This window comes from Clupea harengus, unplaced genomic scaffold (assembly GCF_900700415.2).
Source record: "Clupea harengus unplaced genomic scaffold, Ch_v2.0.2, whole genome shotgun sequence".
NCBI lineage: Eukaryota > Metazoa > Chordata > Actinopteri > Clupeiformes > Clupeidae > Clupea > Clupea harengus.
Window position 1 is genome coordinate 1 of NW_024880296.1, and position 25,001 is coordinate 25,001.

At 44.5% G+C, this 25,001-nt stretch overlaps 2 protein-coding genes across 2 annotated transcripts; both read right to left on the minus strand.

The window, feature by feature from the left end:
* Positions 1-265: 265 nt before the first annotated feature.
* On the minus strand, positions 266-12,988 carry si:dkey-250d21.1. The gene is made up of 11 exons (XM_042706486.1): positions 12,450-12,988; positions 11,844-11,964; positions 10,750-10,854; positions 10,379-10,415; positions 8,209-10,037; positions 8,074-8,104; positions 6,186-7,951; positions 6,017-6,065; positions 3,845-5,649; positions 3,141-3,177; positions 266-3,013 (listed from the first exon to the last, which is right to left on the minus strand). The coding sequence occupies exons 1-11, from the start codon at positions 12,548-12,550 to the stop codon at positions 1,467-1,469; spliced, it is 7,428 nt and encodes a 2,475-aa protein (XP_042562420.1). The 5' UTR covers positions 12,551-12,988; the 3' UTR covers positions 266-1,466.
* Positions 12,989-21,420: 8,432 nt separating this feature from the next.
* LOC122131809 (forkhead box protein O1-A-like) lies at positions 21,421-24,985 on the minus strand. The gene is made up of 2 exons (XM_042706487.1): positions 24,427-24,985; positions 21,421-24,038 (listed from the first exon to the last, which is right to left on the minus strand). The coding sequence occupies exons 1-2, from the start codon at positions 24,652-24,654 to the stop codon at positions 22,800-22,802; spliced, it is 1,467 nt and encodes a 488-aa protein (XP_042562421.1). The 5' UTR covers positions 24,655-24,985; the 3' UTR covers positions 21,421-22,799.
* Between the last annotated feature and the right edge of the window lie 16 nt (positions 24,986-25,001).

Below are 25,001 nucleotides of genomic sequence, written 5' to 3' on the forward strand. Positions count from 1 at the left end.
ATAACTCTTAAAATCCAAATTTCCCTCAATTTTAACTTTCCTTTACAGACATAACTGTATCAATTAATAACTGAATTGAATAGACTAAATTAAGTACTAGTTATAGCACTGACGGTGAGCAAATAGGACCTGCATTGAGCAGACCCAGAGATTACAGAGTAAATCAGACAGTGAACAGCGCCACCCTGTGGAATTTCAAATTCATGACAAAAAGCTGTGTGGGCTCAACATTTCATAAGCAGGGAAAAAAAAATGACAGGTAACCTTGGTTTGAATAATTTTATTTTGACAAATATATATATATGTATGTATATATGTGAATGTGTTTTGTTTTGGGAGGGGCCTAATATGATGGATGCCGTGAGCCAAAACAATAAAAATCAAAATGAACACAAAATTAAACTGTGAAACAATTCATGCGTACATCAAACCAAACAAAACAGTGCTGGCTGTACCAATCACTTCATTCATAATTCAGCTGCTAATTTACGCTAATGTGCTCATTTCTGTTCAATGATTTGGCACTGTGATTATTGTTATTCTTTAGTTCTCAGCCTTAATCAGTTTGAAAAGGTAAATTTCATGATGACACTCTAAGAAACGGCATTCCAAGAAAATAAAGACTCACATTTAAAAATTACACAAAATATTTCAGATGGAACAAAAGTTACATAACTAAATCAATTTCATCTTTTTAAGATGTTGCAAGTTCACCTATACATTGTTTTTAGCTTTTATTTTGACTTCCAGCATCCACCAATGTGTGACAATAAAGATCAACATCTCGCAATAAAACTTTGATCTAAAAAAAAAAAAAAAAGACAAATAAATCATACTAAGCATTTCAAATTTGTGCCAAGAGAGCTTCATACAGCTTTGTGAAATGACTCTGCAGTTGGCCAGTGATGTATGTGAGTGTAATGACTTCAATAAAATTTCACTCAGGAAGTGATGCAACCGAAGTTCTTTAAAGTTCCTGAAGATACTACGAAACTTCCCGCAATGAAGCCTGATGGAACAGTCCGTCATTCCAGACACCCCGTCCCTCCGCGTTCACGAGCTAGGGGTAGGCTTTCATATGAAGGCACACAAGCGATTAGTCCTCAGAGGGGAACTTATTGTTAATATTATTCTCTTTTTGGCAAGACGTTGGTCCCAAAAGGCAGTCCGCTTAGATAGATGGAAATTTCAAATTGACAGCATCAACATAAAACTGAGAAAAAGAAAGAGCCAGAAAAGACTGGTAAACTCAAACACAGAAAAGAAATTAATTACATTTTTAAGTATACAGCTCTTCTGAATTTTCTATTTTTTTTGTATTTTTTTTTAAGAAAACATACCTACGGCATTTTAGATCTACAATATAATAGTGGGGGTACAGTGGGTATAGGTTTCAAACTCAGCAGTACAAAAACAAATGGAGTCATAGCATAGTCGTGGGGGGTCAGATGTGGAGCCCCTTTCCTTTACAACGGATGCAGCTCGGAGAGCATTCTCTGAGGCTGCTGCGCGAACTCCTGCAGAGCTCTCCTGCCCTGCCTGAACGTGCTCTCTCTCCTCGAGAACGGCAAGACCACTAGGATCCGAAGGAGACTCTCCACGTTGCTGAAGGACCTTATGTCTGACACCTTCAGGGTGTCCAGCGCAGTGCTGGGCAGGTACAAGTGAGCTCCCATCGAGTTCGTCCACTTGGCCTTCCACTTCTGTGCCTCGGAGGGGAACGAGGCCAAGTCGGGGAGGTCCTCCTTGAACATGCTGACCAGGCCCACGTCTACACAGTTGTTCTCCGTTCTGGACATGACGTAAGGCACGACCTGCAGGCAGCGCACGGCGTCTACGACGCGCTCCGGAAAAAGCTCAGTGACTTCAGCGATGGCGTGATCCACGGCCACCCGGCTAATGGTCTCTCTGTAATGCTCACTCAAAGGTTCCAGCAGTGCTGGATGGAGCAAGTGGACCTGTAGCTTGGAGGCTAATGCTACTGCCTCTGTGAACCAAGTCTGATGGTGAGAGTCCAAGTTTGTCTTCACTTCACCGAGTGTGACGGGCAGGACAGGAAGGTCGTTTACAGCGTGCAACATGTCCAAAGGCTTTCCTTGCAGGCCCTCGCTTAGGGTTTTGGTGATGCTCAAGACGTACTTCAAGGCCACCACTGTGAATATGGTCTGGAAATCTTGGAGCGCGTCGTAAAAGCGCAGCACGTCTCTTCTCTCCGGTCCGCTCATCTCATGCCTCATTTCCCCGAGACAGAGGGTGATCGCCTCCAGGAGGTCCACCACCAAGTCCAGCGTGTCGTGACTGCGCTCCCAGTGTTTGCAGTTTAGCTTATCCCTCAGCTCGTTGCCCTTGGCCTCGTCCTCCGCAAACAGACACATGATGGTGTCGTCCAGCCGCGCCTGCCGCTGGACGTCCACGGTGAACCACTGCAGCAGCTCCTCCAGCAGGTGCCCTCGACAGCCCGCGACCGCCGCGGGAGACGACCGCGCCAACCACACATTGAGGGACACGACGGAGCTGAGGGTGCAGATCACCTGAGGGTACCTCTCGGTTAATAAGGCCAGCGCCAATTTCATCTGTGCCCCCACGGTACCGACGCCCAGCAGGGAGAGACCACGGCAGAACGCCATGTTTAGGCCCCACTTTTCTGACAGAACTGCCTCCAGGGAATCTGCGAAAGCTTTGAGGTCGCTACTGAGTGGAAGGAACGCTAGAGTCTCCTCGCACTGAGTGTCCTGTCCGTCCAAATACCTGATGCAGATGGGAACGTGCGTCTCAGAATCGATTTCCACATCCTGTTCAATGATGACTGTAAAGAACTGCGAATGCCAAAGCTCTTTGAGGATTTCCTCTCGAACAGAGGGGCTGTAGAAGGACGAGACTGGTCTCGGCACAACACTATTCTCAGAGGATGCTTCCACCTTGATAGCAGGATGGTCGTCTTCCATTTTCACTTGGAGTTCATCATTGTCCCCTTCTAGTTTGCAAGAGCCATTGGTTTCCACTGGAGTCCGTTCTAAGGGAGAAAAAAGCAAGGTATTGAAATCCATAAATGGGGAACCTTTCAGTATATGTAGAAAAGCTTTTTGAAATTTGCATTTCAATTTCAAAATGCATATAAAATGTAAGCCTCTATGTCTTACCACTTTTCAGTTTAAAACGGTCCATTCTCTGCTTCACCTATGAATAAAACAACAATTAGTGTACATGGAATGTTACTGCCAATTAATCCACCACCTTGTGACCACAAAAAGCAAAATGTAATGTAAACATACTTCTTGTAATACACACAAGGGCTAACATCACCATATAATGAAGCTGAAGACCAATCTACTAATTCAGTGTTATTCATAGGTGTGGTCAGCTTCTAATCGTATCTCAAATATATCTTATGTTCGGTGCGCAGTTTTGCCTCCTACTGTTGCTAAAAATAGACAGAGCCTTGTAATAACTCCAGTAATTAAATAATGCGCAATGCAAGTGCAGTCTATAGTTACATTATTGTTGATTCACATTATTTGATCTAATTATTCTGACATGAACGTCACACGTAAGTGGCATTACTTTGGTAAACAATGCTGTAAAGGTGATGGTTTTGTCATGGTCTGCATAATGCTAAATAGAGTGGACAATCATTGAACATCATTAGGCCTACGTGTTTGTACAAGAGCTGCCATACATTCCTAAAGATTAACAAACTGGACACCAAATGACTTGGCTAGCTGACCACATTTTAAGTAAAAACACTGTGTCTGCTGACAGTAAAATACATAACTTAAAAATATGTTTTGCTCAGACTTATAGAAACAAGCTAAAAAGGCTGTATGTCTGTCGAAAGTCTTTTTACCTTTGTAAGAAACGACTGGCTCTCTGGTTCACTATCAATGCACTTGTCAATGATTTTCTCCAGCAGGTGAAACACAGGCTGATGAGTGAGCAGCATCACCGTGTCGGTCCGGCTGCCCCTACACACAGTGTTCTTGAGCAGCCCTTTTAAGGAGTTCAGAGAGCTCTTCATCAGGTCACACTCCATGCTGACGCTCGGCAGGGCGGCCACCATCTTCAGCAGTGTGGTCACGTTAGGGTGGCTCTTGGATTCGGGGTGAAGCAGCGTCTCCGAGATGGAGGCCGGCGGGGAGATGTCCTGGTATTTCTCCCTCCACACCGTGGCCCAGGCGTTGAGATCGTCCTCGGCCATGTCTGGTTCCGGAAGCTCATCTTGGAAGGTGAGGTGGATCTGATCGGGCGCCTCCGGCACCACTGGCGGTGGGCAACAAGTGGGAAGCAGAGAAAGCACCCTCAGGGCTTTCAGGTGGCCATCAGAAAAGTTGTACTTCATTTCCTCAATCAGGCCTTTAAGAACTGGGAGGGTGATGGTCTCTCGGTAGTAAACCTCAGGGGACTCAGCCAGACCAGCAGCCTCAGGGAAAACGACCAAACCGGAAACTTTCGCAACGAGCTGCATGGCTTGTTCAAACCACATTGAGTGCAGAACATCGATATTTTCAAGCATGTTGCTGAGGGTCTCCGTGATGAGCGGGATCTTCTCCAGCTCACAGACAATGTCAGCAGGGTTTCCACAGCGGAACACAGTGCTACAGTTCTTCAGGGGGGCGCAAGCGTTCTTGAGAATCACCAACGTGACCACAAATTCAGTCCCCCGAACGGCCATGGAGAGGATGCCAGCGTGGAGCGCCATGCTGCTGCTCCAAACACCCTCGCTGTTGGTGCTCACGGAATCGAGACAACTCAGAACTCCCTCCAACGTGTCCACCAAGGCGTCAAAGAAGTCCTCCCTCTTCCTCCACCTGGAGCAGCAGGTTTCAGGGCTCTCTTCGAAGGCCTCGCGTGCAGTGTTCATCAGGCCGTCGACCGTCTCGGCAAGCTTGCTCTCCAGTGTGGGTGACTGGTCAAAAAACTGCAGCAGGTCGTCAGCAATGTCAAGGAGAGTAGACATGTGGTCACACTGCAGACTTCCTGCCAGCCAATGGGCCAGTCCACATGACTCACTGGGTGTGACTACAGCAAGAGGGTAACTCTCCAGAAAGTCCAAAGACAATTTCCTGAGGCTTTGACTCTCTGGGCCTGATCGCATGTATGCTTGGCCACGGCAGTAGCTCATTTGCAGTCCCCAGTCATCAGTGAGGGTCTGTGAAAGGGTCTTGGCCTGAGAATCTCCCTGACAGCTGTCACTCAAGGGAAGAAAACCCAAAAGTTCTACCTTTGGTGAGTAGTCATGAACATACCGCACAAACACCGGCAAGTACCTCTTAACGGCAACCGTGACCACCTTATCAATGATAACGGAGAAAAAAGGGGACTCCAGTACTTCTTCAAGAATGGCTTCGCGGATGGACTTGATGACGCCTTCGAGGAATTCCTGGTCGGTTATGCTGGAGCCTTCGTCGTCTGCCTGCGACCAGTGGCACAAACTTAGCTCTTCAGTCAGAGCGTCCTGATCATCCCTGGGGAGGCTCGAGAGCAACCTGCCCCTCCTTGCCAGGCGTGCCGCCTGTCGAAAGAGTCTCTGTGCGCTCATCCGATTGTCTCCGGAGTGACCGTTGGTATCGGCGGCCTGCAGCACCTGCTCTTCCTTTACGTTTGTGGTAACGCAAGGGTCAAACTCCTCTCCTTCCTCCATGTTGTACTCCACTATGAAACAAAACACAATGAGGCATAATTATAGCATTCGTTTTCTTCCCAGAGGTATACATTATGTTCCTTTTAATGTAATCACAAAGTACAATTTACTGTAAAATTCTCTGTAGTCCAGCAGTTTAACAGGTAATTTGAATAAACCTATGATTAGGTTTTGACCAGAGATATTCCAGATCATGAGATATGATGACCAGTTTGTCAGAATTAATTTGGATTATTTCCTCTTCTCTACAGTTGTTTTACCAGTGCAGTTTACAAACCATACCTCATCAGACAAGCTTATGTTACAAATAATCTAACCATTTCATTGCATAATTCATCCTTTCCACCACCTTACACCTTTGGAGACATATAATCTTACCTTCAGTATTTATCTCAGGGTTCTTCATTATACTTTTAGATTCTTTATCCTGTGGATGGAAACACATTTTAGTACAAGGACCTGCAATCGTATTTTTCCATGACATCAGATACAGCATGTACTGAAAAAAGGGCAAGAAAAACGCTTGAAGGAGTACTGATAAACTTACAAGGCAAATGCCCTCCAAGGTCTTGGGTGTAACCTTCAAGCACTGTGTGACCATCCTGTCCAGATCCCTGCTGAAGTTGGTCCCAACCTGCAAAAGGGCTAAACATGGAGTCCTATCCTTACTCAGAGTGTTTTTCAGGTAGTCCTGGTACATCTTGTGACGTGTCGTCTCACCACAAAACTCCAACGCTGTGCTAGGCAAGACACACATGATCCTCAGAAGTGTAGCAATGTTTGCAAAGTACTGCATGACAGGCAGTCGTAATGTTTGAAATATAGTATCTGGGATGGTGACAGACACCATTTTGGTCTTCCACTTCACCCTCCAGCAGCTGAGTTCAGTGGAAAAGTTGTCTGGGTCGGGCAGGTCGTTGACGTAAAGAGGAGGCTTTGACTTGAGGATCTCAAACATGTAGCTCACAGTTACTGAGCATGGAACAAGTGACAGGAAGTTCAGCGCCTCCTTGTGGTCATCAGAAAAATGGTCCTTCACAGCATTGATGAGGTTGTCGACCAGGGGCATGCTGAGCGTTTCTTTGTAGTATGCTGCAGGCTTGACCATGCCGTCCTTGGTTGCAGCTGCACCCTCAGGTAATTTAATCTGCACTCTCAGGCTCTGCGCGATGGCACAGGCTTCCTCAAACCAATTCTGATGGAAAACTTTGATGTTGGTCTTCACCCTGTTCAGGGTGGCCACAATGCCAGTGATCTGACAAAGTTGTGAAGCAGCGCTGAAGTGGTCCTTTTGCAACCCCGCGCTTAGCTCCCTGGTGAAGGAGGATGCATTCTTGATGGCCACCATGGGAAAGATGAAATCAAAGTCCTGAATGAGACGAAGCAGAAGACCAGCTTTGCTGGACTCTGCATCCTTCCACCGCTGAGGTTTGTTGTGGTGGATCCTTTCAAGACACTCCACCAACGGCTCCAGCATCTGCACAAAGACCTCGCAGCTGTCATGCTTCTCCAACCAAACCGAGCAGAATTTGCCTTGAAGCTCGTGGATCTTCTCAAAGCTCTCCCGGAGGCCGATCCCTATGACCTGGTCTAACTGTTTCTCTAGCGCAGGGGTACTGCCAAAAAACAACATGGCCTCTTCCAGAACATCGAGCGCCCTTGTAATTGAGGGAACGGGAACTGTTCTTGACCACCACGTGTTGAAGGAGTAGCAGGAGCTGTAAGTGCATATTGCAAGAGGGTGCTTTTCCTGGACTTTGCAGGCAAAAGCTTTGAGTTTATACGAGACCTCGCCTGAGCCTAAGTAAGCCTGCCCTCTACAGTAGTTCAGGTCCAGGCGCCATTCGCTGGTCACCAGATTGAAGAGCCGCTCGGACATGGCCTCGCAGTCAATATCCGTCTCCACAAAGCCCATCAGCTCCAGCCGCATGACGTCAAAGTTGTCGACAAACCTGAGGAACAGGGGAAGATAGTCCACCTCTCCCATTCGGATGACGCGGTCGATGAAGAGGGAGAAGAAGGAGGTCCCAACTTCAGACAGAATTCCCTCCCTCACTGCATCCTCGCACACCCGGAGGACTTCCTTCATCTCGGACTTGGACACGTACTCCGTCCCTGCCTCCGTTTCCTCAGTAGCCCCCTTGGACTTCTTATTCTGGCTGCTGTAGGCTGCAGTTACTGCTGACTGTAAGGCTGATTTGAGAGCTTCTTTGTTGGTTTCAGGACAATCTTTCTGTCTGTGTCTTTCCGTGTCCACGGTTGATAACACCATTTGAGTCTCTTCTCCATCACCATTTTCATCATTCTCAGGTGCTAAAGGAAAGAAATCAATTTCTGTTAGAATAGGTAAAAAGGTAGAAGGTAAAAAATAAATATGACATTTTAAAACTAGACATTGCACAAGACTTCCACAAACAATAACTAAATGTAGCTACCTGATGGTTGAGTCTCCATTACTTCATTGTCCTGTTGAAATACAAATCAAATGATCAGAAATAAGCCACAACCTGAATAGCAATAGCAACAAAGTTTAAAAAAAATAAAATAATAACAATCTTTAAATTATTTACCATCTCCAACACCTGTAACATGTCAGGGTGTTTTTCAACATATGACTCGACCATAGCCTCCATGTTCATGTGCACATCTTGATTGACATAGACAAATGCCCCATTGCACAGTCTCTGATCCACGGGGGTTTCCCTCATGTAAGTCTGGTACCGGTCCAGAACCATGTCATACTGCCCATACACATCAGCCTCTGCGTTCACACACGGGATCGTGCCCAGAACCCTCAGCAGGCTCTGAACGTTCGGGTAGAACCCAATATCTGGTATTTTGAGCGTGGCAAACACCGTGGTGGGCAGGATCCTTCGCTTGCTGGCGTGCCTCCACTTCACCTCCCAGCAGCCCAGCTCGTCGTAGAAGGTGTCCGGCCGCGAGAGGTTGTTCAGGTTGGCGTCGGCCACTTTGTCTCGGCGGATGCTGAAGTTGTGGTCTGCCATGTAGGACGGAACCAGTGACAACCAGCGCAAGATTCTCACCATCTCCGTGCTGAAGACCCGTTTGACCTCCTCGACGAGGTAGAGCAAAACCTTCCTGCATAGCGACTCTCTGTAGTAATCCTCAAGGGCTGCCTGGGACTCGGGTGCATTCTGCAATTTCTCTGCTGCGTCCTCTGGTGGAATGACCGTTACGCCCAACTTCTTTGCTCGGCCCACTGCATCAGAAAACCACTTTCTGTGGTGTATGTTGATCTCCCCCAAGTACTTGTTGAGTAGCTTCAAGGCATTGGAGATGGTATACTGCAACGTGCTGCTGATGCTGATCGTTCCCCTGAGACTTGGGTTGAGGATGCTCACACAGCAAAGGGTGTTCTTCAGCACCACCAGTGTTATGATGAGGTTGAAATTCTTCAGCGTCTGCTTCAGCCTTGCCACCTGCTCGGCGGTGTCGGGCTTTGATTCCAATTCACTGCTCATTTTCACTCCTCCCATGGAGACCAAGAGCGGCTCCAGGATGTCCAGCATGGTCTGGAATGCATTGATGCCATATTCCCAGTGTCCCTGACAAGAGTCTTTGATCCGCTCGACCTCGCCTTTCATGTGGCCGTAGGACACGGAGATCTGCCACTCCAGTTCGCTCGCCAAAGTCGGCACCTGCCTCAGCAGGGTTGCCACCTCCTCGACGGTGGTCATCGCATTCTGGATCGAGAGCATGGGCATAGAACGGATCAGCCACATGTTAAAGGCATAGGGGTCACTCGGTGCCAGCACAACCTGCGGGAAGTCCCTCAATATTCTGCTCGACAGTTCCTTCATCTTCTGACAAATGGCACCTGTGGTGAGGTACGTGAGCCCGCGACAGTGCTCCATCCTCAAGCCCCACTTGTTCCGGATCTCCGACAGAAGCATGAAGAACAGACTCTCGCAGTCCACGTCGCACGGTAAAAATCCTATGAGGTGCTTCTGAGGGAAGCCGGCGTCGGTGACGGTGCGGACGAACATGGGGATTTGCTCCTTCCCTTCGATGACGGCAACGTCTTGCAGGAGGACGGAGAAGAAGCGGGAGTGCCGCAGGCTGATCTGAATCTCCTGACGCATGAGGTCCTCGCCGAACTTCATCACCTCTTTCTTGTCGACCCTCTCGTCGCACAGGCGGTTGGGCTCCAGCTGGCTGCCCTGGCCACCCAGTGGACCTCCTGCACTGAGGGAGGGGCTGTTCCCAATGCTGAAGCCAATGAGAGCCAGTGTCTCCTTGAAGTGGAGCTTGAGGATTTCTTTGCCCTTTGAGTGGGGGTCATCCTTTGCACCCATGTCATCCTGCAGTGGGTCACAAGAGCCGCTGTTCTCTCCAGACTCACTCTTGACATCCACATTCAGCTCTTCTAGGTGACCATCTGTGGGAGAGAAATGAATGCTGTTGTTTACATTTAACACTTCTATTTGAAACACATCTTCTATTTGAAACACATCTCCTATTTGAAACACATCTCCTATTTGAAACACATCTCCTATTTGAAACACATCTCCTATTTGAAACACATTTCCTATTTGAAACACATTTCCTATTTGAAACACATTTCCTATTTGAAACACATCTCCTATTTGAAACACATCTCCTATTTGAAACACATCTTCTATTTGAAACACATCTTCTATTTGAAACACATCTTCTATTTGAAACACATCTCCTATTTGAAACACATCTGTTGGAAAGAGTGAATAAAGTGTTACACACCTTTACATTTCTTCACAGCATCAGGCTCTCCTGGAATCTGCAAAGGCATTTCAACATGCTTTTAGCATATGAGGTGTGTTTTTGCACAGTTTGTCTATTCAGATGTTTTGGAACAAGCAGTAATCTATATAAATAAACAGTTATTCAAATACTATTGCATCACATCAGTACTTCCTTTTAACAAAAAGAAGGTATTCAGTATGGAAGATTAATCAAATAGCTTTTTCTATGTTTTGTGACCTAAAACATTCATGTTTCATAACCATTACCAGTTAAATTTTAATTTAAGTAGTTAATTTCAAAGCAAAAGCTGCTTGACTACACATAATAAGCTCCTGAGTTGTCCCCCTTTTCCTACGGCGTGTACTCACAGGTTCTCCTGGACGTTTCCTCCTGTAGGTCTGCGGTTCCTGTTTACTTTTGATGTCAAATATAGTCGGAATTGCCCCATCCTTCAAAACTGCCTTGGAATCACCCTGAAAGAAATATTCGCAATATATCCCTTTAATGTCCAAACAAACACATATTTTCAAACCATGCAACAGAGCAGCAACATCAACACTCAGGATACTTGCCCTTTGCAGAAATATTTTCCTCAAAATCTTGCTAATGTGGAAAAACCATGGTTGATTTTTTCAAATACTTTGGTTCTTAGTCATTGCAGTGCAAACATGAATAGATTTGACCGAAAGAACAAAACCACACACAGGGTCAGTTCAAGAAAAACCGGAGTGCTTACACGAACACCCTGTGATCATGCGTGCGACTCAAAACAAACACGTCAGGCACAGATATCTACTTTGGACCTCCATGTCTTACATACATAGAGGTGTATGCAAAGGTTTGGGCACCTTTGGACAGATGACACCATGATGTTTTTCATGATGAACTTTCTTTTTTGTTTTGAGAAAAGGAGTAAATACAACAAAAAAAAAAAGTTAGCAAAACACTAGACTATCTTTAAATGTTTATTCAATGTTATTTTGACACAGAAAAATCAATAGTAATTGTGGCATGTGCCCAAATGTTTGCATACAACTGTACCACATAGCATGTTAGATTAGCAACCGAACTACTAGCATGAGTGATAAATATCAAATATCTGATCATCGCAGCAGCCATAATTTCCTCAGAAGTAAGCTAGAAGTGTTCAACATCTGATCTCTACATTCCTTAGACCACAGAATAATCTGGATTGAATGAGGACGATCTATTATGATTAAATTAAAGATTTAAGTTAGGACACGGAGCTCACTGGGATTCCCAGGAGGGGTGAGACACACCTGAGTCAAACTATGATGGCCAAAATTAACCAAAGGGAACTGACTGGTTGCTTGTGAGTGCCATCAAACAAACGTGCTGAGTGAGGAGAACAACTAGATTAATTGGCTTCTGATCAGTTCAGATACAAATAAATATATCTCTGCAGATACACATACATTGTTATCGATAGACAGGTACTTACCGTCTGACTCAACAGGGAACTATCAAAGTGTTTTGCACATAGCTTGTAACTCTGGTGCAACTGTTGAGGGGTTTTGGTCCCAAGATCTGATCTGTGACAGTTATTCAGCCATCGTTTACATCTAGAAGGCAAAATAAGAGGAGACAAGAATAATATTGTGAATATCAGAAAATATAGGAAGGGTTTACTGCAGAATTAACAGAAGGCCAAGGCCCTAATAAACTGGAATTAGGTGCACCATGCATCACCGGGGGGAGGGGGAGGACTGGTTTTAGATGCTGGGATGGAAGCTACAAAATGAAAGGATCCCATTTTTAAAAAAAATGTGAATTCGCACAAACAACAGAATAAATGTTTATACCTATGTACACCCATCTACTCTATTGTTACAGATCAAAGTTTATTTATGCAGATAACTGACAAGATTTCGACTTGCAAGTGAATCGACCGGCGCTATCTTTAAAGTATACGAGGAACGCTAGCAAACAGCTAACATGCTACTAAAAGTGCGACTTGGAGAACAACTTTAAAAAAGCAGGCTATAGGGGCAAAGTCTTCCAACAAATAGTTACTGCAAAAATCAGGGATACGTCAAACAATTCTTACCGTTCAGGATCCAGAGGAAAACTAAAGAAGACAATATCTGACTGATCTGATTTCTGGTTACAATTCGCTGCGGCACAGCAGTCGGGCATTTTGGGCTGCATGCACTCACTCAATGGTTCAGAATGATTTTTTGCATCGCACAAGATCACACATAGCTGACTCGGCCGATCGCCTCCTCTGCAATAGTCTGCTCCTCCGTGTTTAACAGCGCAACAACAATCACTTCCCTTATACTTTATGAGTTTGGGACTTCATTAAGCAAAACTTGATTTTTTTTCCTGAGGTCTGCCTAGTTTGGTTTGTTCAAGCGACTGCAACCAGGAAGGACTCTAGTGCAGAGCGGAAGTAGAAACGCTTCGCCTGAATGACAGTGTTCTGGCCTGTTTGCAAAGGTTATACGTCTAATTATCGAAATGTAACTGTATTATAAATTATATTGTAAAGACTAAATTAAGAAAATGCAAATACAGTCAATACTATCAACAGTCTGAATAAAACTACCATCCACGTTTGAATGAAAACCTTCCCTGACCACGAGGCACTTGAGAAGGGTTTTTGGTATCACGTGTCCTAAATTGTATTGGCTAGTCCGCCTTCATATTTGCATTTCAGGATGGAGCCTACTTCTACACTGGGGGGCGCTATTCAACTGAATATGAACCAAATTAGTGTTGGTTTATGTTTATATGTTCCAATACCTCGCCCATAGTTTAATAACCATACTTAATCATATTTAAGCTTTTAAGATGTTGATGCTGTGCTACTGATTAATTTCCCCTGGGATTTGTAATCTAATCCAGTCTATTTCTTGGTATATTTGATACTGAAACTGTATGCATAGAGGCGATGTTAAAACACACTGTTATGCTTCTTAAAATTAATGCAAAGTTTAAGGCAATGCATTGTAAATGTGCCACTCGCTGTGTTATTGGTGGCTTATTTGACCCCATTTGAGATTAAAATCAAAGGAGTTCAGCCTAAAAGAAGGAACGGAAGCTGTCCAGTATCTGCCCGTAGTGACTGAGCAGCGGCACAGGTTTCATGTCATCATTGTGGATCCCACCTCAAACGACATCAGAGCAATAGAGTTCCCACCATGTTAAGATGAACTATTCCTCTCTTTTTAATGATTTGTAATGCCTGCTTCTTGTTGTACACTGCTAAAACTTTTTTCAGGGCTCCTCAACAACACACAGGTTTGATGGACATATATAAAACTGTCATCCTTGTTTTGATTGTTCTATTTCAGGGGTACTCAATAGGCGGACCGCGGTCCGGATCCGGACCCAGACGCAATCAAATTTGGACCGAAGCCAAAATCAACATTCTAATTTAACCATGATCCAAGCGAGTTTTCATTGGTGCGTGATTTCGCGCTATATATTTTTTTCCTACTAGATGTGGTTTCTATCTTCCGTGTCCAATCCAGAGGTCCAATCAGGAGCTGTAATAACAACATCACTATGACAACTCACTCACTCAATGTTGGCCGCGAGCTCTGTGGGTCACGCAGGTTGTGTGTGTCAATGGCAACAATGCGGGCAGATAGATTTGTGAACCGTATCTTTTTTTCAGCAAATTATGGCGTTCTTTAAACCCGACAAAAAACGTTGATTCCAAAAATCGCTAATTTAAGACAGAGTGGACTGACAAGTATGCATTTGTGCTGCCTGTGGGGAGCACAAAACCGATGTGTTTAATCTGCAACGAGACGGTTGCCCTTGTCAAAAGTGGTAACGTGAAACGTCACTATGAAACAAAGCATGCACACTTTGGAACAAAAATACCCGCAGAACTCTGAGGTAAGGGGCAGAAAAATAAATCATCTGCAATCATACCAAGCAACATGCAGTGTAATAGTTAGATCAGCCACACAACAAGAGCATGCATACCTCAACATACTGTTGTGAGTCTGCCTTTTCAACCATGAATATGGTGAAAAACAAATACAGGAGCCTACTCACTAATGAACACATACATCAGTGCCTCCGCCTGGCCTTCACACCTTTTATGCCCAAGTTTAAACCACAAAAAAAAGTGTCACCTTTCACACAAATAAGGCCACATCACCTTTTGTGCATAGTTCAAACGTTTTTGTTAGAGTTATGTTTCTGGATTTTGACCGTCACTGTTCCGGACCCTGGACCGAATGGAAATTTGGCGAGTGGACCTTTTGGGTTTCTAATTGAGTACCCCTGTTCTATTTCATTTTGATTTAATTCTGAACTTTGCAAAACTCTCAATTTGAGCTCTTAAAGACACAGTCTAAGATTCGTTTTCAGTTTTGCGTTGGGTTATTGGTTGGCTTGGAGTTTTTGGCCCAAAATAACAGCTAAATGACCATGAGGAACAATTAGCTCAATTTGACAAAATGTCTATGGGATTGGAATCGCAGACTGTACCTTTAACTCCCTCTCTACCATGCACATGCAAAAATTACAATAAAAGCTAACTTAACTTTACTTGACTTATTGTTTCAGAAATACATTCTTGTTTTTCATAAAACATATGTTGTAGGAAAGTACAACTTTTGTGTGGTCAGTGTGTCGGAGAGCTCTAAACAGACTGAGGAATATGAAGGCACCATGACACACGTCATGGTTTTTGGTCTAGTCTTGGAGTAACAGTATCAGGTGTGACGTGCAAGGGAACACATCCAGCATGCCTGATGGACATCTAATCATCCTCCTACAAGCTGATACTCCATTGTGTCTTGGCAGAGATTCACCTCTGGGTTTGTCAGAGGTGACCTCTCACCGTCCCTAGCTATTCAATCTGAATCATGTCGAGTGAGACGGAGACCGAATCTTTGATTGCCAAGATTTAATCGAGGAATGCATTAAAGTGAAATTCGATTAGACGAGGGGATAATCAAATAATGGAGAGTTCATAGAAGTTGGTTTTGTGTCAGCGAATCAACACGGTCTCTGGGAAAGTTAAGGGAACGGTTCCAAGAATCAGGCATACAACTGGCGCCTGAGAAATATGCCCCAGTGAATACAACTGGGCTGTGCATTTGCATAGGCAGATGTTTGAAATAATGCAAGGATAATTTAGGCCTTGTACTTTACCCATGGATCTAGGCTGTTTGGACCTTAAAAGTGGCTCTGCTTAGATGGGAAAAAACATGCTGCAAAGCGTGAAAACATGCTGCAAAGAGTGAAAACATGCTGCAAAGAGTAAAAACATGCTGTAAAGCGTGAAAACATGCTGCAAAGCGTGAAAACATGCTGCAAAGAGTGAAAACATGCTGCAAAGAGTAAAAACATGCTGTAAGGCTGAAAACATGCTGCAAAGAGTGAAAACATGCTGCAAAGAGTAAAAACATGCTGTAAGGCTGAAAACATGCTGCAAAGAGTGAAAACATGCTGCAAAGAGTAAAAACATGCTGTAAAGCGTGAAAACATGCTGCAAAGAGTGAAACGTTTGAGGGAAAAGAAATGTATCTTCATGCACTTTCATTAGGTTAGTTTTTATTATCCTTTTTATCTCAACATTGCCTCAGTTTAATTCTTGACCACTTTATTAAACTCGTAAAAGTAGTTGTTTTCTCCCTGTGTGCATTTTGTTGTGTTTGTGGGGGTACGTGTGTGTGTGTCTGTGTGTGTGTGTGTGTGTGTGTGTGTGTGTGTCTGTGTGTGTGTCTGTGTGCATGTTGCATTATGCGTGAGGGAAAACCATCAACTTGAGAGTAGTCTCTCGGGACTGTTTTTGTGGGGGTGTGTGTGTGTGTGTGTGTGTGTGTGTGTGTGTGTGTGTGTGTGTGTGTGTGTGTGTGTGTGTGTGTGTGTGTGTGTGTGTCTGTTTGTGTGTGTGTGTGTGTCTGTGTGTGTGTGTGTGTGTGTGTGTGTGTGTGTGTGTGTTGCATAATGCGTGAGGGAAAACCCTCAACTTGAGAGTAACCTATCTCAGGACTCCACTGCATGGCATCCACCACTCGTTTTCCCCTGAGGCAAGTGCATCTCTCCGTCTCGTCCTAAATATGGCTTGTGTAGGCTTGCCCGAGACGGAAGAAAGCCCAGAGGAGATCCCTCCGTGTGGTAGCCTGTTCACTGGGGCCTCATCCTTGCTCAAATGTGAACACTTAATTAAGTTCACAGCTGATGCTAAACAACTCGGCCCACCCCAGTGCCTATCATGGTACTTAGTGTATGTGGTTACTATGTGCCACTTTTACTCTTGTGGCGCAACGCCCACGCTCTCTTCCCACCCAGTCGTAATTGTTATTTACCTCTGAGTCATTTACCTCCTTGTTTCACCTAGTCCACCTGTGCCTCACTATGTTTCCAGTTATGTTCTTTCATGAAATTTCAGTTTTACGTTGTTGTAAGTGGGAACGTTGTCCGTTACTAATTCTTGGTGAAGTGAAAATTCATGTGGACAATTCTCATTCGGTAGACTTCTTGTACCTACTTAACTCATTTAATCTCAAACGTGTTGGCAGCCCTCCTACTCACAAGGCCGGTAAGGATCTTGATCTCATTCTGTTGCGCAACTGCACTACAGAAAAGCTAATGGTCACTCCTTTACATGACTCTGATCGCTGGCTAATTAGATTTTCTGTGTCTCCTGGAACATCTTTGAGTTCCTCCCCCTCCTGCAGCTTCACATTGTCGTGACCTCAGACGTCTCTCAAGCGATGAGATCTCCTCCTTGGTTGTATTTACTCTACCTACTCTGACTTCAGTCTTGTCACTAGGGGCTAATGATGCCATTGACACTCTTTGCTCCATGCTGAGCTCTTGTCTAGGTACTGTATGTCCTCGATCCATAACACCTGCTCGATCGAAACCCTGACACCCTTGGCTTACTGATAATATTTGTAAAGTACGAAAGAAACTGAGCTAAAATGGCGTGAATCCAGAAATGCCAATGATCTTCGTAACTGTCAGTCTCTTTTATCTGCCTTTTCCTCAAGGTCTCGGCTGCCAAAAAGGCATTCTGCCAAGAAAAGGTCAACAACACCACAGACAGTAGAAAAAACTATTTTCTACATTCAAGAATCTCTTTAAACCTCCATCTTCGCCATCGGTTACCTCCCTCTCTGCTGATCATTTTGCAGTTTTTTTTTAACTGGAAAAAGTTGCTGCCATTAATGCGCAACCCTCCAATCCTCCTAAATGGGTTTTTACCTTGTCTAGACATTGGAGCTGAATCACTGAATGCAGTCTCCCCACTCAATGAGGAGGAAGTCTCTACGCTTCTTCAACATCGGCATCCTACAGCATGTCCTCTGGAGCCCATTCCTACCACACTTCTCCAGTCGATCGCCTACAATTGTACCTGTTATCACACATGTAGTCAATGCTTCACTCAGTTTAGGAAACTTTCCTACAGCATTCAAGCAGGCTTGGTTTACTCCTTTGCCTGAGAAAGTTTGACTGAACCCATCTGATGTTAAAATGTATAGACCTGTCTCCCTTCTTCCTTTTTGTCAAAGATTCTTGAAAACGCTCTGTTCAAGCAAGTTTCTGATCCCCTGAAGAATATGCTAGATCCTAAGGAATCTGGTTTTGAAAGTTGTCATTCAACTGAAACTGGTCTTTCATCTGTGACTAAAGCATTGAGAGCAACATAAGCCTCTGCTCAGTCATCAGATCTGATTTTACTGAACTTGTCAGCAGCCTTTGACACAGTGAATCATGACACTCTCATGAAATCATCCATGGTTTCCAGTGAACCATGACACTCTCATGAAATCATCCATGGTTTCCATGGTTTCCAGATCAGGGCCAATTCTCTTGGCTGACGGATACCCACACGTGTTGCTATTGCATCCAAATTAGCAAACTTGTAGCAATATTATAAAAATGAACTAAAATGAGTTTCAGCTAAATCAAAACATTTGATTTGCCTCCACTCATACTGTTATTGTCTCATGCTGATGAGATACAAGATCAAACAAAAAGTATTGTTTTTAAAAGAATATTCCCAACGGTCTTGATGCATCATAGATGGCTGATACAGTCAAGGATACAAATGAACATTTTAACATCAGATGGACAACACCTAACCTCTGGACAAGACCTGAGCTTGGTCTAGGCATAGACCCAACTACAGCGGGCAGAGAGTCAGCCTCTTATTATGCCTTTGGACACATCATTTCCCCATTAAACAGTGTGCCTTTTTGCATTTCATCATCCCATATATATTGCCTTTGACATGGATACTTCATCAGGTGTGTATTGGGCATCACATCCCCTCCTGAGGCACAGCTGACTTCTTTTTGATTGGCTGAGAGACATCTGAGATGGAGCCCGCAGAGGACACAAGCCCTCCATCATAGTTAGTGTTCACATCTTACTCCAGATATTTATGTGCCTGTCCCCCCCTTCATATTCTTTTAATCTGCGCAGGCAGTTCTGAAGGCAAAGATCAAGGAGATTAACACACAACCTGTGGTCTATTTTAAAGTGGCAGCTCTGACAGGATGAACGCTGCAAGGTGAAATGGCAGGGACATTAACTCTAGATCACGAAGAATAAAAATGTCACTTGTCTACCGGCCCGGCCGGCCCTCGTGCTTTACTCAGATCAGACGCAAAGCTGTGACACACACCTAGCACCTACCCATGATCCTCTGCATCGGAGGTAAATGTACACACAATGATTAACCATCAAAGAACGTTATAAACTGCTCGCCCACACACACACAAGAGCAGCCACACACACACACACACACACACACACACACACACACACACACACACACACACACACACACACACACACACAAGACTATCCATCCCGTTGTTGGCCTATCAGAGAAGAGGCTGTCCTCCCGTGGGCCAGACTCTGTGAGAACAACAACCAATTAAGGTCTTTTATTGTAGAGGGCTCAGTGCGACTAAATGGCCCTCCGTCCACTTGGCTGATCACCCAACACGGGACTAACTGAGCGTGAAACGGGCAGCATCTGCTTATCTGCAGATCTGTGGAAGCGAAAGGTGCGGGAGGGATGAGGTGCTATGCTGGACAATGAGAGAAGCCTGCTTTATAAGAGACGCTTGACATTACTCTCTTCATCTGTGTTGGCTCATTTGGGTTGTGGTGTGTTGTCTTCTCCAGTTCCCAGAATGCATTGAAGTCGTTCATCATTTTGTTTTGTATCTTCCCATACTGCTAAAGACCACAAACTCTGTGACCTGCTTTGACCAATTCCCTATATTTAAGTGGATATATAGTGCTTGCTTACACAGCTGAGATTTGTAATGGTGCAATAACATCTGTCTAATGAGCTTTAATGATTTGATTGAGAAAAATGGTCGATGTAGACTCATGAGGGCAAATCTGGGGTTTTTCCTCTATCTAATCTATGTGAACTACACATGTTTATATGCATTACATCATGGACATCCAGGCGTTTTGGACACAGTATTCATGTGTCTGTTTAAGCTGTTCTCTATCACAGCAGATAGTGTGAACAAGAGTAACATTTTGCTAACTTTTTGAAAACTAAGACATACAGGGCCTTTGCCCATATAACGACTTATTGATGTGCCTATGTCCGTGTGTCCATGTGGTAGCAGCAGGAAATCGGCATAACAGTAATTTGCAAGTAACGAATACAGTGAATATTCTATTTTAATAGTACATGAGTTCACACAAATCAGTTAAATTCAAATCGGTTTTACATACAGTACATAAATATTAACAAAACATGTACGGTAGATATTTCAATATTGAGTTAAGAAGTAGGGGTGTAAGAAAATATCGATACACTTGAGGATCGCAATATTATGTTTTGTTACACTGTATCGATTCTCAAAAACACATATAATACATTTATTTTTAATTAATAATTTACATGCAAAGATTCAGGGCATACAGTGGTTGTGCTTAATCCCCCGACTACTAGACTTCAGACATTTGACTCTTCCACTCCAACGCAACAACTTCACCCCTGACCTGGGCAACAAAACTTGAAGTCTCCTTTGTTGTTATCCTCTCTTGTTCTGTTAACGCTCTTACTCTTACCTCTCTGAAGCTCCCTCTCCAAGCGAGGAGTCCTGACTCCCGCACTGAACTTTCCTGTTATGGCAGAGACTGGAGAGCCCGCCTAAGATACCTTGTTAGTTAAGTACGCTAATGGAGAGTAAACATGTTTATTTAGCTCAAGCAGGAAGTCTAATGGCTAGCAACAAGAGCAACAAAATGAGTTAAAAACGGCGGCTAACCAAGCAAGAACCAAGGAGCGATCCGTTTCTTCTGAAAGAACCAGCACAACACCGACCACAACATCGAATTCGCAACCACTAACTCACCCTAACCTGGCTCATCGTGAACATTGGAAACACAGACAAAACAAAGCCAACATGAAGAAACCACTTCCCTTTCATGGACTGGTTATGAACATATAGCGAGCATAGCGTAATCTAGCGCGCATAGCATTATCTAGCGAGCATACCGTAATTTAGCTAGCATAGTATGATCGTAGTATGAGATGGCTATGCATCGGACTGCTTAACTTTGTCACTGTTCATTCATTGATTTGGTTGTTTTCTGAACTTTATTGTAGTTATTAATTAATTATTAATCAGAGTTCCAAATGTATAGTTTATTATATTTTATGAGACTGATAAGACTAATTTGGAACTAATCTTTTATTACGACCACTATGGTGGTCACCACACTTTGTGTGTTTCACTTAATAGATCTGTTGTTGTGTTGAATGTCTGATGCCTGTCCAATCAGGTGTCACCAACATTTTATTGGTGCCGTTGTCAGGATAGTACCAACATTATCTTGGCGACCCTCCTGTGGAAAGTGTTAACATTTCTGCACCCACATGTATTTGGTGCCCATCCACAATGTAACTGCACAGCATATGTATAAGGATGGTGTTTCATTATCCAGATATTGAAATGGCACACAAGAACCACTGCAGTCACCTGGGTTGGTATTTCTTATTTTTACTTACAGTAATAACATATCTCTATACATTTGTCCTGAAGAACACAATTAAGTCAATGTATAAAGACTGTTACAATGTTTATTTAAGTATCATTGCATTTTATTTTCAGTTTAACCAAATGAACTTGAGCAATTAAAAATAAATGAATATAAACAATTAACACAAACCCTTGTTTAAAAACACCCTGGATTATCATGAACTACCTCCTTGCTGGTGAGAAAATGTCCTGAAATAATGTGTTGTTTTCACTCTTCACTCCCACCGATTGCTTTAACTCATTACATACCGCACAGTCCAGCACTCCTGAACATACATACATACAAAACGTGAGTCAAATAATTACAAAGGTTATGTACAGCAATTTTAAATCATACAGCGTGCTGGATAATATACAGCACGTCATAAAATATCCATCAGACAGTGTTATGGTCAGAGTCTATAAACCAATGGGTGGCTTCTTGACTCACTGTAAGCTTCCAGGCACAGTTCTGTAAAGCACTTTGAGGCAATGATCATTATTAATTATGTTATATAAATAAATAACATTGAAATGAAGTGAATGTTTTTTCCAGAGATAATAAACGTAGCTGCAAGCTGAAATAAATGGAATCAATTATTATAGTGTCATATGCATCCACCAACAGACCCCTGGGCAACAAAATAGTTGGGTTGGATGATGAAACTGGCTGGCATCAAGGGCATCAAGGGCAAGCAGCATTTGAAATTTGAAATGAAGTGCCCCACTAGGTGGCGCTATAACACGAAGTGAAGAGTGTGAGTCATGACAATGAAACAATACTATGTTGTTTGTATTGTGGATGTCATTACATTGAGACTGAACCCATATCATCATCTTAAATATATGGGTTAATAACAGGATTAACTAGGGAAAGACCAAATAAGGCACTACAAATACACTTTTAAAAATTATTTACAAGCTAGCTGCTTTTGCTAACCCCAGTGTAGGGACAGAGAAACAGTCAGTCAGTGTTAAGAGTTAAGACACCTCTCTGGTTTGTGCTACTATCAGCTCCAGACTGAAATCAAGTCACTACCCAACTGAAGGAGCTACACAAAGACACGATGCAGGAGGATGCATGAGGTTTACGAGAGAAGGATATTTTTAGTTTGAACTGATGGCCTTCTGTTTACCTCATTAGTTTTGCGTATTGACTTAGTTGATCTATTTTTCAGCTTAAAAAAAGAATTAAAAAAAAAACAGTTCCAAATGGGTGGGTTCAAAAATATTGTGATATACTGTACATTTTTCATTATCAACAATATGAAATAGTTTTTCATGATAACAATTTTGGGTGTATTACTACCCAGCCCTAGGCAAGCACCTGTGACATCATCATGGGGTAAAAGTTGGAGTACAAGTGTGGGACAGGCCTCCCAGGGTGGGGCGCGGACTTACAGCAAGGCACATTTTTTTTCTCACTGTGAAACAGGAGCCTGCCATGTAAAGTTTGGGAACCACTGGTCTAATGCATCTTCGTCCATGAAGGTGTCAAGGAGGACTGACTCCATGTCGCACTCAAAGTGCTCGATGGACATGCCATCCAGGTCGCTTGGCAGCCTCTCGGGCCGGCTGAGATGGCCTGGGTGCTGCTGGCTTGGTCTGGGCCGAACAAAGCCATTCCTGTTACTATGGTGCACTAACGGAGTCCCACCCGAGTGAACCATTGGATGGGCCTGCCCCAGCTGTGTGTATGTCCTGAGGCTGCCCAGACACCCAGTCCCATCGCTGTGACCCAGAGGCTGAGGCCCGCACCCGTTCATGCCGAATGTAGCTGGGTTTAACTGCCTGTGAGGCTGAGGCCCGCACCCGTTCATGCTGACTGCAGCTGGGTTTAACTGCCTGTGAACCTCCTGGGGATACTGGTGAGGGATCGTGTGTGGATGGTGGTGAGGATGTGGAGGCTGGGTTGGGACAGGGCTAGCCATCTTCCCTTCATGTCCTGGGCGTCCCTGCCCACTATGGAGAGGCTGGAGACCCCCTCTCCCCCCACCACCGGCATGGCTGACCATGGTCTCCATACACAGCAGTGGGAGCTCATGGGAGGTTCTCTGGGCCTCTGGGTTGCTGTAGTGGCCCAGGAAGCGAACCATCTCAGCAGGCCTGACCTTTGGATCTGACAGAGGTCGCATGGGGACCGGGGTGAAGCTGTTCATAGGTGTGTGGGTGTAGAGGCTCTTGGGATACTCTGGAGGAGGCAGCCGTGATGGGGCCACTGGGGGCAAGGTGTAGGGGTGGTGGTAGACGGTGTTGCTTTGCATCATGGAAGAGTCGTGCGACGTCTCCTGCGGCTGGATCTTGGGCGAGAGGAGATTGAGATTGTTTAGTAGACCCTCCATCATGGAGTTGGCAGAGCTGCGATGACCGAGAGAGCCGGCCACCTCAGCCAGGCTGGGCAGTGGAGTCACCATCTTTGCCCCCGATGCCACCTGGTAACCCAGGTGTGCCTCCGCCCCTTCGCCCAAGTCATCTGGCTCGGGCAGGAACGGAGAGTGGCATCGGCTCAGGGTACTGGCGTCGGAACTGGCACGGGCCCGGAACGAGGTCCACTCCTCGAAGGTGTCGTTGCTGTGGGAACTGGGACTATCCCCCAGCCATGAGGAGTACTGGGAGACAGGGCTGCTTGTGTTCTCGTCCATCACCCCCTGGACGGACACCTGGAAGGACAGCAGAGTACAGGTTGGCCTTGTGTTCTAAAGACCATTATCATTGAAGACTTTATGCATGCTATGTTGCGCATTAATACTTGCGATAATTTGAATCTGGCCCTGGTTTAATATACAGACAGATTGATACAGAATACGTTTGGTAAAACAAGGCACAAACAGCCCAATTAGACCCCTTGTACTCACAAAAGATGGGAGAGATTTGACATATCAGATCACACATACAGTAGACTTGCCCAGTTGTCTGTGTTGTCAGTGTGTAACCCAGAGTACTGTAGCCCCTTTGTCTTAACCTCTTCTACCCTGCATCTCATTAACCTGTGTGTGACCTGCGTCTTCTTTTATCTGCGTGTGAAGCGACGCTGAACACTCCCTGCACCTTTTTCTTGGCGGCTCGTCCGCGGCTCTTGGCAAACTTGTTGTTGTTGTCCATGGAGGCGGCGCGTCGGCGGGGAGGCTTGCCGCTCTTGGTCCCCTCGGGGTTGACCATCCACCACGAGCTCTTCCCCGTGCCCTCGTTCTGAACGCGCATGAAGCGGCTGTGGAGGGAGAGGTTGTGTCTGATGGAGTTCTGTGTGGGGGGAGACAAAGACACATACAAATGCATGAGAGCACTTTTTCGCTAACTCTTTCACTAGCTCTTCACCGACAATACCGGGGATACTGATGCCTGTAAAACATGTAAAATTAAAACATGTAAAATTAAAACATGTAAAAGGTTTAATCTGTTTAATCTTTAATGGTTAAACAAAAGCAAAAAGGTAAATATAAAATACTAAAAAATTATATTTCAATGTACATTCAGAGCTGTACAAAAACCAAACCAAGAAAATATAACCAATCTCCCAGCTCTTGGCTAGCTATTGGCCAACTCCTCATCATCTCAGTGGACACCGCACTGAACATGGTATTAAGTATTAAGCGTTTTGTATGAAAGCACTATTTCTACTGAGC

Bases quoted from the DNA above. Each gene is read 5' to 3' on its own strand.
- si:dkey-250d21.1 (XM_042706486.1), bottom strand. From the start codon at position 12,550: ATGCAGCCCAAAATGCCCGACTGCTGTGCCGCAGCGAATTGTAACCAG. The intron at 3,178-3,844 runs GTAAAAAGACTT...TTTTATTCATAG, and splicing joins GCCAGTCGTTTCTTACAAAG to GTGAAGCAGAGAATGGACCG. The intron at 3,014-3,140 runs GTAAGACATAGA...TTTCTCCCTTAG, and splicing joins CCGTTTTAAACTGAAAAGTG to AACGGACTCCAGTGGAAACC.
- LOC122131809 (XM_042706487.1), bottom strand. From the start codon at position 24,654: ATGCATTTGTATGTGTCTTTGTCTCCCCCCACACAGAACTCCATCAGA. The intron at 24,039-24,426 runs GTGCAGGGAGTG...CTGTCCTTCCAG, and splicing joins GACGAGCCGCCAAGAAAAAG to GTGTCCGTCCAGGGGGTGAT.